Genomic DNA, 15,263 nt, shown 5'->3' with positions numbered 1-15,263 from the left:
GCCCTTGAGCAGGATCAGTCCTCCCTCAGGAACTGCTGGCGCACCCACACAGCAGCTCAGCATGTGCTTCCCCCAGCTCTCTGCCATCCCAGGAGCTGCTGGAGAGGCCCCCAGGCCCAGAAGGGGACCTGCATGTCCAGCCCTGAGTAAGCAGAGGGAGGAAAACCCGAGCAAGCTGCCCTGTGTGGGATGAGGGGGCTGGTGGTGTCAGACACCGGCGTGCCACCCTCCCCACTCCAGCTGGCTTCACTGCGCTTTCACAGCTTACGCACCAGGTTGCTGCAGAAAATCCCCCAGGTGCTGGTGACAGCTGGGCCAGACACCCCCAGCCCAGGCCCCAGCAAGGGGCCGAGGCACGAACTTCTGCAGCAAAGCCGCTTGAAGCCAAGTCCATCATTGCTGCTGCAGAGTCAGCGCATGCGGGAGGCTGAGAACAGACAGCGACGGGGGAAGCACACCCTCTATGGGACAGATTTATTGAAACAGTCAGGACCTAGCGAAGAAAATCAACTGTTGGCTTTAATTATTGCGTACATCTTCATTTCTAGGACTAGGAAAATTTCAACTGATAAATATACATTTCATCAGAATGCCTTTGGCTGAAATATACCATTAGCACATTCTTCAAAGTTACAACAAAAGTCTTAGAAATGTTAAAAAGGGATTTTTCCTTTACTAAAATAAAGGAGTGCACCCCCCACCCCAACAAGGCGCTAGGACTGACAGACGGGAACTCTTGGCTGTGCAAAGCAGAGCATTGATTACAGTAACAGAAAGAAGTCAGGACAGGAGTGGGGAGCCTGCATAGCACTCAGTGAGAGGTATGGGAGGCAGCTGCAGTGGAGTCAGGTCAGCATGTCCCAGAGGCAGCAGCAGCAGAGCGCGGTCCAGCACGCCGTCAGGCAGGCGCTCTCGCCCGTGTCATCTCTCCGCCGCTCCTCCACGACGTACACTGCGGGGACAGGAGAGCTCGGTCAGTCAGAGAGCAGCACAGCAACACCTGCAGCGGCCAACCACGTCTGCCACCCTCAGCACAGCCGGTCCCGGCACGGCCGTGGTGCCCCTCTGTACCCCAGCGCTCACTTTGGGTGGCCCACGCTTGCTGGAGACAATCTGGTGCATGGGGGAGCACTCGCAGGAGGGGAGGTCCCAAGCTCCCCTCAGGCTACGATTTCATCACCGCAGCAGCACCCTGCAAGGACCCGCTGCCCCCTCCCACCACCGCAGCACCCCTCGGACGGGAAGGGTCCGCAGGGGAAGCACTTCTTTCCGCAGCCAGGCCCAGGCTGCTGGGACTGCGCAACATCATGGTCTCGACACAAGCAGCTGGTGCAGGCCAGCCAGGACCAGGCTTCCGTTATGTCACGTACAGTTACTGAGAAAGGAAACAGGCCCACCCTGGAAGGCATCTGCTCTGAGTGAGCTGCCCTCCCAGGAGCACTGGTGCCTACGCCTCCCTGCCTGCCCCCCTGCCTCCCCCTGCCCTCTGGCAACCCCCAGCCAGCAGGAGGTCCCCGGAGCAGAGCACCCACGGGTGCCCCTGCTGCCCCAGCTGAAGCCAATGCCCCTCCAGGCCCAGCACAGCTGCCCTTCCTGGGGGGGAGGTACCCAGCCATGCTGGAGGGGGCCCCACGCTCCTACGGCACTTGGGATGCTGGTGAGGGAGCACGTGCGAGGAGGGTGGTGGGTTCAGACGTGCCTGAGGGCCAAACTCCCACCCAGCTGCTCACTTGCTGCCCCTCCTCAGCAGGGCAAGATGGGAAAAGAGGATGAGGAGGCTCGCGGGTCACACAAAGGCAGAGAGATCGCTCACCTATTACCATCATGGGCAAAACAGGTGCAACTTGGGGAAAAATTAATTTATCACCGACTAAAATAGATTTGGGTAGTGAGGAACAAAGACAAACGCTAAAACACCCCCTTCCCTCCTGCCTCCTCCACCTCCCCCCCAGCAACATAGAGGGATGGGGAATGGGGGCTGCAGCCCGTACACAGCAGCTCCTCTCCTCTCTGCCGCTCCCGCCAGGAGAGGCGAGCTGCGTGACAGTGCGTGCAAACAGGGAGGTGACACCTGCGGGCTGGGGTTGTTCCCTGCAACCTTGGCAGAGCCCATGCACCCCCCCCCCAAGCAATCTGTGGTCTGGGTACATTAATCTTTGGAGGGATCATTGGGCACCTGGTGATGGAGAAGGCAGCTCAAGGCTCCCAGCAAACAGTGCTGAGACCAGTGGGAGCAGCTACCCAGCAGACTGGGTCCTGCTGGAGGCTGTCACAGAGCTCCCAGCTGGCCTGAGCTCCAACACAGCACAGCCTTTGGGCAGCAGGGTCCTTGCCAGGAGAACCTGCTCCAGCAGGGGTCCTCTGCATGGGCTGCAGGTCCTTCTGGAAACATCCACCTGCTCCACGTCCTCTACAGGTTGCAGCAAATACACAGAGCACCTCCTCTTCCAACCTTCTTCTGTTTCTCACTCTTTTGTTCCCTCCTCTCTCTCTGGCATTTTCTGCCCTTTCTTAAATACGTTCTCACAGAGGCACCACCAGCTTTGCTGATGTGCTCAGCAGTGTCCCGTGTTAAGTCTGTTGCAGAGCCTTGCCAGCTACAGGAGGAGAAAAGGTGAGCTCCCAGGGGCAGGAGGTGGTCTCAAGATGAGATTCAGCTACTGTGTATGAATGGCCATGGGGAGGTGGGTACAGACAAATCCTGGGAAGAGCTGAGGTCAGGGGCAGAGCAGTGTCCCTCCTGCCCCTCAAGGCTGGAGAAAGCTCACTCCACATTTTGGGCATTGGGCAGAAGATGCTTTTGCACCAGCCAGCACTTCTCGGTGGTGGGAAGAGCTCGCTCTTCTCAGGCAGCAGGCCCCACAGAAATAGCAGGGATCAGCTCTGGCTGACCCACCTACCCAATTATAAAGCCACCTGGTCACTGCGAGGAGAGCGAGTGGGAGGAGGCTGTGGCAGAGCTGGGATGCATCGCCTTCAGAGCCTCCCTCTCGTGGCCTCTGCAGCTGAGGCCAAGGAACACTGACAGTGCTGGTTTCCAGAGGACTCCAGGATCAGCAACCAGCTGACTTGGAAAAAAGCAGGTGGGTTCCTTGCTGTTGGATCACTTCTGTGCACAATCAAAAAACCAGAGTTTTAGCACAGTGAAGATGACAAGAACCTGTCTGCTGCCACGTCTGGCCAGGCCACAGATAGGAGAGGCTGGATAGGCACCCAGAGCAGAGTTCTCCACGAGATGCCAGCTTCCATAGCTACAAGAGCACTTGCAGTTTGTCTGCTTGTTGTCTGTTTAGACTGGCACTGCTAAGTCAGTTTGCTTAACTAAGTAGCTGTTCCCTGACACTACTGCAGCCCTATCACGCACAAAACTGCCTCCTCCCCTAGGAAGTCAGCGCAGGGATCAGTCCTTGCTCCAGCAAGATGTGTCCATCTTGCATGCTAGGGGACTTCCACCTCTGCCTGCTCAGCACGCAAGGCACAGCCAGCTCTTAACCAGGCTAGAAGGCAGCAATCCTCAGACACTTCACCTGCCAAGGGGCGGATGCCCAGATCACACCCCCAAAATGCTCAGGGTATTGCCTCGTGGACAGAAACCATTTAAGCTCTGCCCCTCAAGGGCTGCCCAGCAGGCTGTTGTGATTTACTGCCCGCTGCCTGAAAGCACAGGAGGGAGCCCCAGGTTTGGATGGAGCTCTCCCAGCAGGGTCTCCTACCCAAGGCCAGCGTGCTGCGTGCTCTTTCTGCCAGCCCCTGAAGCCCATTTGGGACAGATGAGCAGATTACCTTTGGTTCTTCCTCACTGAGCTTGGGCTATCACACCCAGAACTGCAGCAGATTGCAGGCAGGCACATGACCTTCCTTCCTTAAAGCTTTCTTGGATCTGCTATGGTCTGTGTGGGAACCGTGCCCTCACACAGGAGTCTGACCCAGGCATGCAGCTAGTGCTTTAAGTCAAGTGGCTGAACACGTGGTGTTGACAGGCAGAGGCCTGGGCAGGAGACAGCTCATGTCATCAGCCTGGTCCTCCCTGGGCTTTGTGCTCAGAAAAACATTCCCCCCCCCCCCCCCCGGCCCTTCACTGCTTCAGTTCTCTCAAGAGTGATGGGTGGAGGATGATGTGCTCCGGCTTACATGATACAAAAATCCTGCCACCATCAGGGTAGGGCAGAGAGACTGATAGCCCAGTAATCCCCCTCAAACATATGCCCTCAGGTACAGCCTGTACCCCAGCCTCAGGCAGCCTCCCTCTTGCCAACCAGAATAACACAGAGAAGAGGCACCTGCTGTACAGGCACAGCCCAGCTCCAGAGGAGCCACTGCATGGCGCTGGCAAAGCACCACCGTCCATCCTTCCCTCCAGGGCTTTGCAGCTGCCTGTGGGCATTCAGGCACAGTATATGGTGCCCTTGCTCCAGGAACGTCAGGGTGGAAGCAGATCTCTTCTCTAGGCAGCCCCAAAAGGAGGTGGCAGCATGCAGCAGTGCTGTGACAGGCTGCGCTGGAGCAGGAGACGTGCCACGTGCTCTCCTCCTCCAGCAGCTGCTGGCCCTGCCTGCCCCTGCAGAGCCAAAGCAGGCACCTCCAGGCAGGAACGGACCAGGACCTCATGGAAACCTGGCTCCCACGCACAGACCAGGGCCCTGCACTGCTGGGCAGTGCTGCAGTAGTGGGGGAGGCTGCACGACCTCCTCCCCAGAGCCTGTGGACAGGGCAGGGCTGCGCCCACAGCCAGCAGCCCAGCCACACCGGCAAGGACCACAGAACAAGGTCAGTGACTTGTGAGCCCAGCACCCTGGCCTCCTCCTGTGATCCAAGAGACCCTATTTCATCCCTTTGAAAGGGTGGACCACAGACCCATCTGTCCCAAGGCAGACAGGACTTTGGTCAGGCCCCTCCCTCCTTCCTGCCCACAGCCCCAAACTGGCACTCAAAACCATGCATGGAAGACTTGCAAAGGCTTCATGTTCAAAAGCATGAAGATTTGCAAGTGTTTGACCTTATACAGCATTATATCAGTAGCTGTCTATTCACTGCCTGTTCCCCCTGGTGAGGTGACCCAAGTCCACTCGTTCCCATACACCTCTGTGCAGTGCAAGCTGTCATCAAGCGGCCGGTCAGGTCCCCGGAGCAGTGGGCTATAGTGGGTCACCGACTGCTCAGCAGCGGGAAAGAAGGGAGCTGTGCCCTGCTGTCCATGGGAGAAGCTGGCTTAGCAGACCTGCCCACACTGTTTTGCATTCCTTCCCTGACTGGCATTGCTGGGAGCGGCTGGACACCCTGACATTTGAACCTTTTACCCTCCTCAGCTGAGCAGCATTCTGCCCTGCAGCAGATAGAGCTGCCCTTCTGTCTGGCTTAACAGACAGAGCTGTGACGAGAGGCGAGCCCTGGCGCCACACAACACCTTTGTGCAAACCCAGTCATACGACCGTGCTGTTCGGGAAGAAGAACAGCAGGGCAGAGCTGCACAGAACAAGTTCAGCTTGCAAGGACTGAAGGAGGCGCTGGTGTGTTTCAGGCTGGGAAAAACCTTTGGGCTTTTTTCCCCTGGTGGATCCAGGAGCTCTGAGCAAGCAGCTAACTCTTTGGTGCCTTTGTTTCCTCTGAGAAGGTCCAGTTACAATGAGCAAAGGCAAAACACATACCAAATGCTCCAAGAGTCCTGTATAAGACGGTGACATGCAGTGGTTCAGCAGGGCAGAGTGCACACCCAACAGGCAGAGATGGCCAAGAGCTCCTCAGCAGAGTGGGGTACTGGCCATGCTCTCCTGCCTATGTTCAGGTGGAAGAGGATGCTGGCTGGCTCCTGCCATCCCTCAGGGTGAACAGACAAGGGTGCTTTTCCCATGGCTGCTCAGGAAGCTTCCAAACCAGCTCCCTGTGCTGGAGCCCTGAGGCAGCTCTGGTTTCTAACAGTCTGCCAGCTGCCATTCAAGCTGTCCTGCTTTGGAGCCACAGAGAGCTGGATTGCTGCTGCCAGAGCATTGCCATACCCAAAACTGAGGGCCACAGTGCCTGTGACATGCGGATCCGCACAGCAGAAGGGGGCTGGGAGGATGTTTAGGGAAGCACTGGTTCCTCGTGGTTTGGAGACAGCAGGGTGACTCTGACCTCTGGAAAACACCACCAAGAACAGATACCACAGAGCTTGCTCCAGAGCAAAGCCCTTGCAGCTTCAGACTGAGTGAAACCCAGGGGAACGTGACACCCTTCCCTGCCCCAGAAAAAGCTCTGCAGCATGTGACACTCCCAAATGTGGTGGACAGCATAAGGTTACACTGCTTTGGGGGTGCCTCACATACCCTCAGCTCCCTTGCTGGAGCAGCTGAGATGGATTGAGTTCTCAGGCTGACAACACCTGGCCTGAGGGTGGGTACCTTCCCCTCCGAGCACTAAGGTATGGCACTTCACACCAAGCACAGGCAGACCTAGCTAGCCAGCTGCTCTGGCCAGCCTCCAGCAGGCATCTGCTGACCAGAGGAGGCCATGTCACTGCAATGCAAACCATGGGCTGGACGGCAGTTACCAGTTTTGGCCACCCCAGTCAAGCCCATCTTCACCCTGGTTGAAGGCAGCTGTAGTCACAGCCACAGCCAAGGCACCATCCAGGGAAGAGCTCTAACACCACTGCCTTTTACTGCTAGAGTTAAAGCAATGTTGCCTTCTGGTAGCTCAGTGCTAAGCTAAGGAGTAATGCTTGAGCATGCAGAAGACACGAGCTGTCAAATGATACACTAATATTGACAAGTCCTCCATGGTAGCACACAAACCAGTAAAGCATTTTGATGGTTAGTCAGCAACTTGCAAAGAAGTCAGTGAAATTGAGTCTAACTGCATACTCTGCTGGAGGATGGGTCTGCATAACCTTCCACACCCCAAAGCAGAGTTGAAATGGATGCTGCCCTGTGCAATTTATAGTAAGCTGTCCATGACTGCAGGCATACAAGAAGAATTTGCCTGAAGTATTTATGATTAATCCATCAGAAGTTTTAAACTACAGCCAAGTGTCGAAGACATACTGACAAAGCATGTTCAAAGCATGTACAAAGTGCTGTTATGAAACACTTGCTGAAATATTAAACAAAATGGCTTTTCCAAATTTGGGCCTGTGCAATGGGAGATTGGCACTTTCACTACACGGCTGCTCAGCTGACTCGCATCGGATGCTGCCTCTCAGCACAAGTGGGTCACAGCAGCAGCGGGCATCGCTCCTCCCTGCCAGCCAGCACCTTCAGCTGCCTGCACAGCACTGCTGCTGGCAGCTTGTGCTAGAAAGGTCTGCACTAAACTGGCTGATACCCAGGCACAACTGCCCGCTAACAATTCAGGGCAGGACTGGGACAGAAGAAGGTATAGCGAGGGACAGCAGCCATGTCAAGACCTTTCCAGGACTCACCATGGGTTTGGGGGGTGTGCCTTTCTGTTAGAAACGGTGAAACAGCACTGGAAAGAGCCACGTCCTTTCACTCTGTTCTGCTAAAAGCTGGAAGTCGTTTAAATGAGCAGCACATTGTGGCACAAGTACCATCCTGCAGAAACCCTTTGAGAAAAAGCTGTGGTTTTCCCCATGCAGGGAGTTACGGGACCTTATCAAACCCATTCACCTTCCAAGTTCAAGGAAAGCCCCAAAGACAACCATTTGAAATATGCATTAGAGAAGTCGCTGCCTTCCACTGCAGAGTTCCTCTCCCAGAGAGAGCAAGAGTCTCAAGAGGGCAGCGCTCTGCCACAGCCAGCTCATGGGAGCTGGTGTCAACTGCTGCTGCAGTTTGAGAGGAAATACAGTCACCACTGAAAGTTTTCAGACTTTGAAAGCATCTGGTCAATACTCTAAATAAAAACAACCACCTCTCCCTTACAGTTTGAGTTTAATGATTACTTCTTTTGAAGCTTATCAATGCTTCAGAATTTGTAGCTCTGTCGCTGTCACCAGACAAATTGCCAGAGAAACTTTAAACACAGCCATACAGCATTAATGCTAAAAAGCTTTTCTCATCAAGCAGTTGGGTGTGGGGCTTATACAGGAGAGGGTAAGAGCAGAACAGGTGAAGGCTGGTCAACTATTCACTTACAGCTACCAAAGTGCATAGGGTAAAAAACAGTTCAAAGGCAGGCTAGATAAACTATTCCCAGCCAAGCCTCTCATTAAGCTGGAAACATCCTATACCAATCCTTTCATTTTGGACACTGTGCAACTGAACATCAGCTTCAAAGCACTAACACAAACACAGACATGGAAGTACCCAAGGAAATCAAGAGTGAGCAGTAGCACCTTTATTCACTCTTCCCAGCCTATGCATTAGCACTACTTTAAATGCAGAGGATCCCCTGTAAACAGCACAGTAAGAGACAGCATAACAAAACCCTAAGCACCTTACTCAGACCTCTTAAAATGATTTTGTTAGGAAGACTTGCACAGCACATTACTGATGCAAACCACCCAATGTCTTCCCAGCTCACTTCATCCAGCAGCTTTCCATTAACAGAGATCAGGTTTTCTTCTGGAATAGCTTTGCCAACAAAACCCCAGCCCAAAATATGTCAATTAAGGGAACTCCTGGTTTTGTATGCTTCTTGTCAGAAGCCTGAATGCCTCCAAGCTAAAGCCACCCGGTTTGCTGTGGCAAGCCTTACTGGGGACTTTACTAGCTGCTTTGTGCCTCTCTTTTGTCCAACGTCAGGCACTCCAAAGATCTCCTATGGCGTGCTGGAGTCTTTGCCACTGTGAGCAGAAGCCCATTAGCACTTTGGGACTGGTGGTCTGATAGAGAAGAGAAACAAGGGCGATTTCTCTCAGAGGCACTAGAGAGCATTCAGTTTTAGGCTCAAGTTTTGATGCTTCCATTGTTTTTTCTAAAACAGGATGGGAGAGGGTGTAAGCTGAGCACACCCTCCCATCTTCTAATCAGCCTTAAAGAGTGTAGATCACAATGAATCATTCTTACCCCTAAAATGGTAGCACTCCCTGTAATCACGGAGTACCAGCCTGCACAAGCCAGTGCAAATAACTCCCACTATTTTTAAAACAAATATTACAATATCTTGTTATTTCATGTACAGTCTGCCTTATCTTAAGCATACACATTTTGTTTCTTCTCATACCTAATTGATATGTTAATCATTAGCTCCACGAGGGACAGGCATGAGCAGTACTTTTCACCTGGTTTGATACAAAGTAAAGTCATGACCTGAGACTGTAGTGCTCCTTATTGCAGTGCTTTACTGGGTCTACAAGGATTGCAGTACAAGGATACCAGCTTTGATGACAGAACCAGCCCATCCTGTCCCAGGGCCTAGGCACAGACATCACTGTTAAGGTACTGACGTACCTACATGGGCAGCCCCCCCCAGAAAGCAAGCAGCGATGGCGCCCGAGAGCACTCAAGTTCTGCAAGCCCTCCCAGAAGTCTTGCTGGACGTCACCGGGGGCCCTGGCCCTTGTCTAGGTATTTCAGGTATGACATCCAGGCAGACAGACAGCAAGCAAAAGCTCACTTCAGGCAAGCCAAGGGGCAGGCTCAGCCAAGAAGTCAGCTGCCCGGGGAGAAGTGAGATTCACGCACCCCCAGGGTCGGCCCAGCCTAGCACTAGCCAGCTGCAGGGACTCCCTCTTCCTAAGGTGAGAGGGCCAGGAGCTAAGAAAAGCAGTAAGTCTTGAAGTTTACTACTTCTTTTGCTCCAGCTGTGTGCTGGCACACAGACCCACTTTGCATGCAAACAAGTTAGTTACACTCCTAGCTGCTCTAAACTATTAGGCAAGGCCTGGAGCACACAAGAGGAAGCAGCAACAAGCAGTTTACCAACCACTGCTACTGCAGACCAAAAACTCTTCCCGTGGTATCTGAATGGCTGTTTGCCATTGTAACAACTGTTCAGAGCAGAAGTATTAATTAATACACAGTCTTCTCATCTGGGAAGAAGCACACAGCAGAGAAGGGACCAATAAGCCTTTTCCCACATGTGAATAAAGTGGTTTTTATCACAAGCCACTTCTGCACCAAGAACTTTCTTTTTGCTTGTACAGCCAGCAAACAAGTCTTGCTTAAAACTGCACAACACCATTTTAATAGTAACTTCTTACAGGGTTAAGTGCTGCTGGCAGCAGATTGCTAAGTCAAGTCAGTCTGTGCATCTGGTTCTACCTTCAAAACCTTCTTACCCAAGTCCTTTGAAAGTCTTTCCATTCAGGATGGAGGCCAGAGAAGGGCAAGTCAGCACAAGGGCATTGGTGGCAGCCAAGGGATGCAGAGGTGACAGTGGCTAGAAATCAAGTTGTTTTTGAGCCACTCTTTGGGGTGCGCACTCTAGGTCTGCAGACCCAACACTGCAGGAGGAAAGAACACCCAACCCTGACCGCCCAGACAGCCACGTATCCTGGAGTAAATCCCACGCAGGCAGCCAGTGTGGAAGAAGAGATTGCATGACTGGGGAACAGGGACCCTAGGACTTCAACTAAAACTTTCATACTAGCTGCCAACAAGCCTCCTCTCTGCCCCTGGCCTCCTCCCTTGCCCACAAGACCTCCAGGGCAGAGCCTGGGCACAGATGAGATCTAATTCCCTTGGCAAGAAAGGGATTTAATTATTCTTTCCCCTCTCTGGGGATATTTGCTCATGCTTAACAGCTTCATGCCTGTCACATCACATTCCTGCCCCCCCAACTCCTTCCTGCCCCCCCAACTCCTTCCTGCCCAGAGGCTTTCATTGTACGCACAGTCTCTACCAACACCATATTCAGATTTCAGGAAATACCTTAGCACACTCCTGAAACAGATACCAGTCAGAGCCAGATGGAAATGCAGTAGTCTACTTCCAAGCAAAAATCTTCCAAAGTTGCAAATGCTCAGAGCAAGTTTCACAATCCCCAGCTCCAAACACAAACAGCTCTACTGCCAGAGCCACCCAAGCAAAAATAAAGTATCAAGGAAGCAAACTGCTAGTGAGTACAGGTAGTTTCACCCGCAAATCCCCTCTGCCACCGGACAGCTGCTCCTGACCCAGCCCAGATTTCATCCTGGACTCAAGCGGAAGCGACTGATCTACAACTACCTACTCCGGTATCAGACCTGCCCTGTTTTGTGGCTGCGTGACTATGTCCAGCAGGTTAGGAAAATTCCTTTCAGTTCCTGCAAGTCTGAGAAGCTCTTATGGTCACCCTAGAGAGCTGTTTCAGCTTTCAGTGAGCTGAACACACAACACATTTCAGGGAAATTACCGTGCAGGCATGCCAAGTGAGCACTTTCCAGAGCCAATGCTGCACTGGCCGCGTTTCACACAAAGGTAAAGTTGTTCCCCTCTCGCACACTGCATGTGCTCCAAGCATGGGTTATGTCTGACCATAAGCCGTGCAGAAGATTTTCTTGCAGCTCAGGGCTGGGAAAGAGGTGAGTTTCCTCACCTGAGCACACAGGGATGGGATTCAGAGATCTTTGAGATAATGGAATTGATACTAATCAGCATCTATGGAGTATAGATGTGCCCAGGAAGGATTTAACATCTCTAAAACGCAGGGCTACAGGCACTCCCCATAGGAGAAAAGCGTACCTTATGTAGTAGGTACTCAAGTCTCTGAAGAATGTCAGCAGGCATTGGCCAGCTCTCTGAAGCACTATAATCCCTATCACACAGGTTAGAAAGTGTACAGGTCATAAGAAACCAGCTTCCCCCCAGCTCAAAAGTACAGTAATTAAGGGCTTCAGACCCTTCAGTTTTCTTCTAGACTGCAACAGATGCAGAGACATCTCCCAAAACTACAGAATTTGAGAACTTCCTCTAACTTTTTTTTTTAATCAGTGAAATCTTAATTTAACGTTAAAGCAAAGAGGCATTTTCCACCAAGTCAACTGCAGGGCTAAGAACAGCACGTTCCTCAGCTTGCGTCAGTGTTTTCATTGAAAATCAGCATCAGTCCTAGAATTAAACAAGACATGGCTTGGAGGGATTTACACAGCACAAACTCGGACTTACAAGGGTCTTGCAAGAGTGTCCTGGGTGACAGACATGAGGGACAAAGTCCAGTTTTAGACTGTCCTTGAGCAGTGCCCCCAGGGCTTGAGTACCACAATCTGTGCAGCGCTTGCAGAGCTGGAAAAAGGCTTTACACAACTTGCTTCTCACCCAGGCTAGGTGCCCAGCAGATGAGGACTGTCCAGAACAGCAGCCTCATTTAATTTGGTCCACTGCAGAGCCAGCCTTAGCCTCATTTAGCCAGTTTGTCTCAAGCATGTTTTCAGACACAGGACCTGAATTTGGAAACCCTTTTCTTTGCATCAGGCTTTTCTCAGATTATCCCCTCCTTCAGGGTGAAAAGCAGAGAAGGTGAGTCAGAGATCAGCCCCCAGGACAGCAGTTTGCCAGCAAACAGCCCCCACTGTTTGTGCAGTCAGCTGACAAAAGCCAGGGACAGAGGGAGGTATGATACAGCAGTCTTGGGGGAGAGAGAACACCAGGTTTTAATGCACACTACAGTATGAGAAGCAAATAAGAGGACAACTGCCAAGTGGGATTTTTTTTTTTTTTTTTTTTGGCAGGACACCAGCTGTCTGGAGTTGCAGGTCCTGAAGGTACAGTAACAGTTAAATTAAATGCTCTGACAGACTGCTTGGAAAGGGTCAATACACCCAGAAAGCCTCCTGGAATTGCTACATGCTGCCCTCCAAATAAGCTTCTGGGGAAGGCTCAGCTTGACACAGTTTGAAAAGCAAGGGGGTAACCACTGAAAGGCACCAGAGAGCCTAACCAGAGCGATTAGAAACCCGTCCTTTCCACGCTGAGACCCATGAAGAGGAAAAATCCACCCCTCTAGCAGAAGGCAGTGACTGTATCTAGGTGACCTGTTTATTCTTGCAGCTGGCCAAACATTAGGAGGCAGGCAGCATCACTGTGACTATTACTCTTACCACAGCCGGCTTTGCTACAAGTAATCAACTTCCAGAAATAAGATTTCCACCCTGTGCCTACAATAGGTCAAACGCAATACTGAGCTTTGTTTGCCTTCAGTTGGAAGGAAGGCTGCTGACAGAGCCTGGTTCCCTTTGGCACAGCACAGAATAGCCTCATCCATTACGTTGTTATGTATCAATGAGGCGGGGGGCGGGGAGAAATTAAGCTGCACAAATTGCTCACATCAGCTAGTGCTTTCAAAATTAGTGTGTCACTTTGTACTTTGGCTCATTCCACTTCTTTTTAAAGCATGCCATTATCAACAGCATTACATTTCACCTCTAATTTACATAGACAAGAAAGTACCTGCTGACCAGTCAGCAGATACTGTGGTTTCCTTCTGCCAGTTGATACCGAATTACTCTATAATGAAAGTACTGAGGGGGAAATGAGATTTTTCTGGAATGAGGTATTTTCTTCCTCCTAAGCAAGCCCGTGCTGCTCAAACCAGCCTGGCTCCTTATGCCACGCTCCACGCAGGCACTGTGCTCCTACTGCTGTGCATTTCTCAGCTTTGTTCGGGCGCAGATGAGTTCCCTCTAGCTACCCCAAGCATTGTGTGACACCGAATGGCAGATCTATGATATTCCAGACACATGCCTGGACAGACTTCATGTGGACAGACACGAAGACAGCCCTCGGTTTTTGCAGCAGGAAAGATGCAGACAGAAATCAGCACAAGTCAGTTCACAGAGCTAGGAAGCTGAAGCAGCCTTAAGGACAACTTCCCTCAGGCTTAGCATATAACTTACCAGCTCTAAAGGTAAAGGTCAAGTTGTTTACTTCTAATGAACAACTGCCAAGTCAGTTATTAGCCCTTGCAAGACACAAAAAGTGTTTTTTCTTTGGAGACACTGCTATCGGTAGCCTGTACAAGCCCAAAAGCCAGCTATCAAAAAAACCCCAAACAAAAAACCGACACCATGGCCATGAGGTCTTCTGTGACACTTCAGCAAGTCACCTAGCCTCTCTGGCTCACTGCTCTTCCACCTGCAGAAGGAACATACGCTTCAAGGCCTCTCACGCCCAACAAGCGTTAAGGTAGCTAGGGTGACTCTGAGGGGGTGCAAGCTTGCACAGGCTGGACTCCATCCACTCAGGGAGAAGGGACAAAGGACCACCAGCTGCCATTATTAGCTGAAGACTCCCTCTTCTACAATGCTGTAATACATGGGAGCCATATGGCCAACACCACTAAGTCTTAATGCATAAACTGCAAGCTGACTTCTGCAACCGTCATCATGGCTAACTAATCCTACACAGACAGTCTAGAGTGGAATATACTTGTTCTTGTTCTGCACTGTTCTGGACTGCACCTTCGTCCAACAAGCCTTTATATATGTCCCCCTCTTCCATGTCATATTGAAAAGATGACAACATCCTCCCTCTCTCACCTATTTCTAGCATAGTCATTGCTCACTTAACAGTAATAACTTTCTCTTTCCAGCCTAGGTGTTACCTACCCTTGCCAAGCATGACCCCAACAAAAGAGACCAAACTCTCCAGTCTGGGCTTACAGCTCCCACCTCCCAAGGATGTGGAGGAATGGGTGCCGTGGCTGGGAAAAGCACGGCTGCAGCACACACACCACGTACAGGCAGCGTAACTCACGCCAGTGCTGCTCAGCCTGAAGAGTCCTTCAACAGCAGCCTTTGAAACAAGGCTCAGTGGTTCACAAGCTCTTCTGCAGCGTGGGTGACAAAACCAGTCCTAAGTTTAAGCTGTTTCCCTATTACATCTCAGCTATAGCTTTCTTTTTAATACAGAGCCATATGAGGTTTTTTCCCCTCTCCAAGGGCCAATTGGACAGGCTATGTCCATTGCTACTCCAGAGAGGCCACAAAATGTTAAGATTAAAAAACACTGTCACCGTGAAATGCTACTTTACCATCAGATTTTGATAGCTCAACAGTAATTATTTCCATCTGTGTGATCCACTCAAGACCAAAATATGATGCATAATTACTTCCACACATTAGCACACCGGCTGCGATCCACAACTTAAGAGCCCACTTTGCAGGTTGTCTACACAGTAAAATAACTTAAAGCATAAAATGTAAAGTATAGCAAATTTCCTAGCTTTCAGCATGAACACGTTTGTTCACAAATACTAATGCATCACTTGGAGTAGCTTAATTCATTAGATTAAACTAAGTCATCTAGGAGAGCAAAACATCCGCTCTGAAAGGAAAGCATCCACACAGTAGCTCTTCCCAGATAACTGCTTGGAAACACCACAAGAACTGACAAGCCACATTAAATCATGCCAGACTGGCTAGGCAGACTCTGTAATGACTTGATTAAATTTAGATGTCAATTTTT

The 15,263-nt window shown here is 51.3% G+C and overlaps 1 protein-coding gene across 3 annotated transcripts in view; it reads right to left on the bottom strand.

Moving 5' to 3' along the window:
* Window positions 1-460: 460 nt before the first annotated feature.
* CYSTM1 (cysteine rich transmembrane module containing 1) overlaps window positions 461-15,263 on the bottom strand; it is a 31,011-nt gene continuing 16,208 nt past the window's right edge. For all 3 annotated transcript variants that reach the window (XM_052816533.1, XM_052816531.1, XM_052816532.1), the window contains exon 3: window positions 461-952. In XM_052816533.1, the coding sequence (XP_052672493.1) occupies window positions 846-952 (107 nt within the window). In that variant the 3' untranslated portion in view covers window positions 461-845. The remainder of the gene's footprint in view (window positions 953-15,263) is intronic.

This window comes from Harpia harpyja, chromosome 20 (genome assembly GCF_026419915.1).
Source record: "Harpia harpyja isolate bHarHar1 chromosome 20, bHarHar1 primary haplotype, whole genome shotgun sequence".
In the NCBI taxonomy this organism is placed as follows: Eukaryota; Metazoa; Chordata; class Aves; order Accipitriformes; family Accipitridae; genus Harpia; species Harpia harpyja.
Note: the sequence above shows the minus strand (reverse complement) of the source record. Positions and strands in the feature narration are given on the sequence as shown.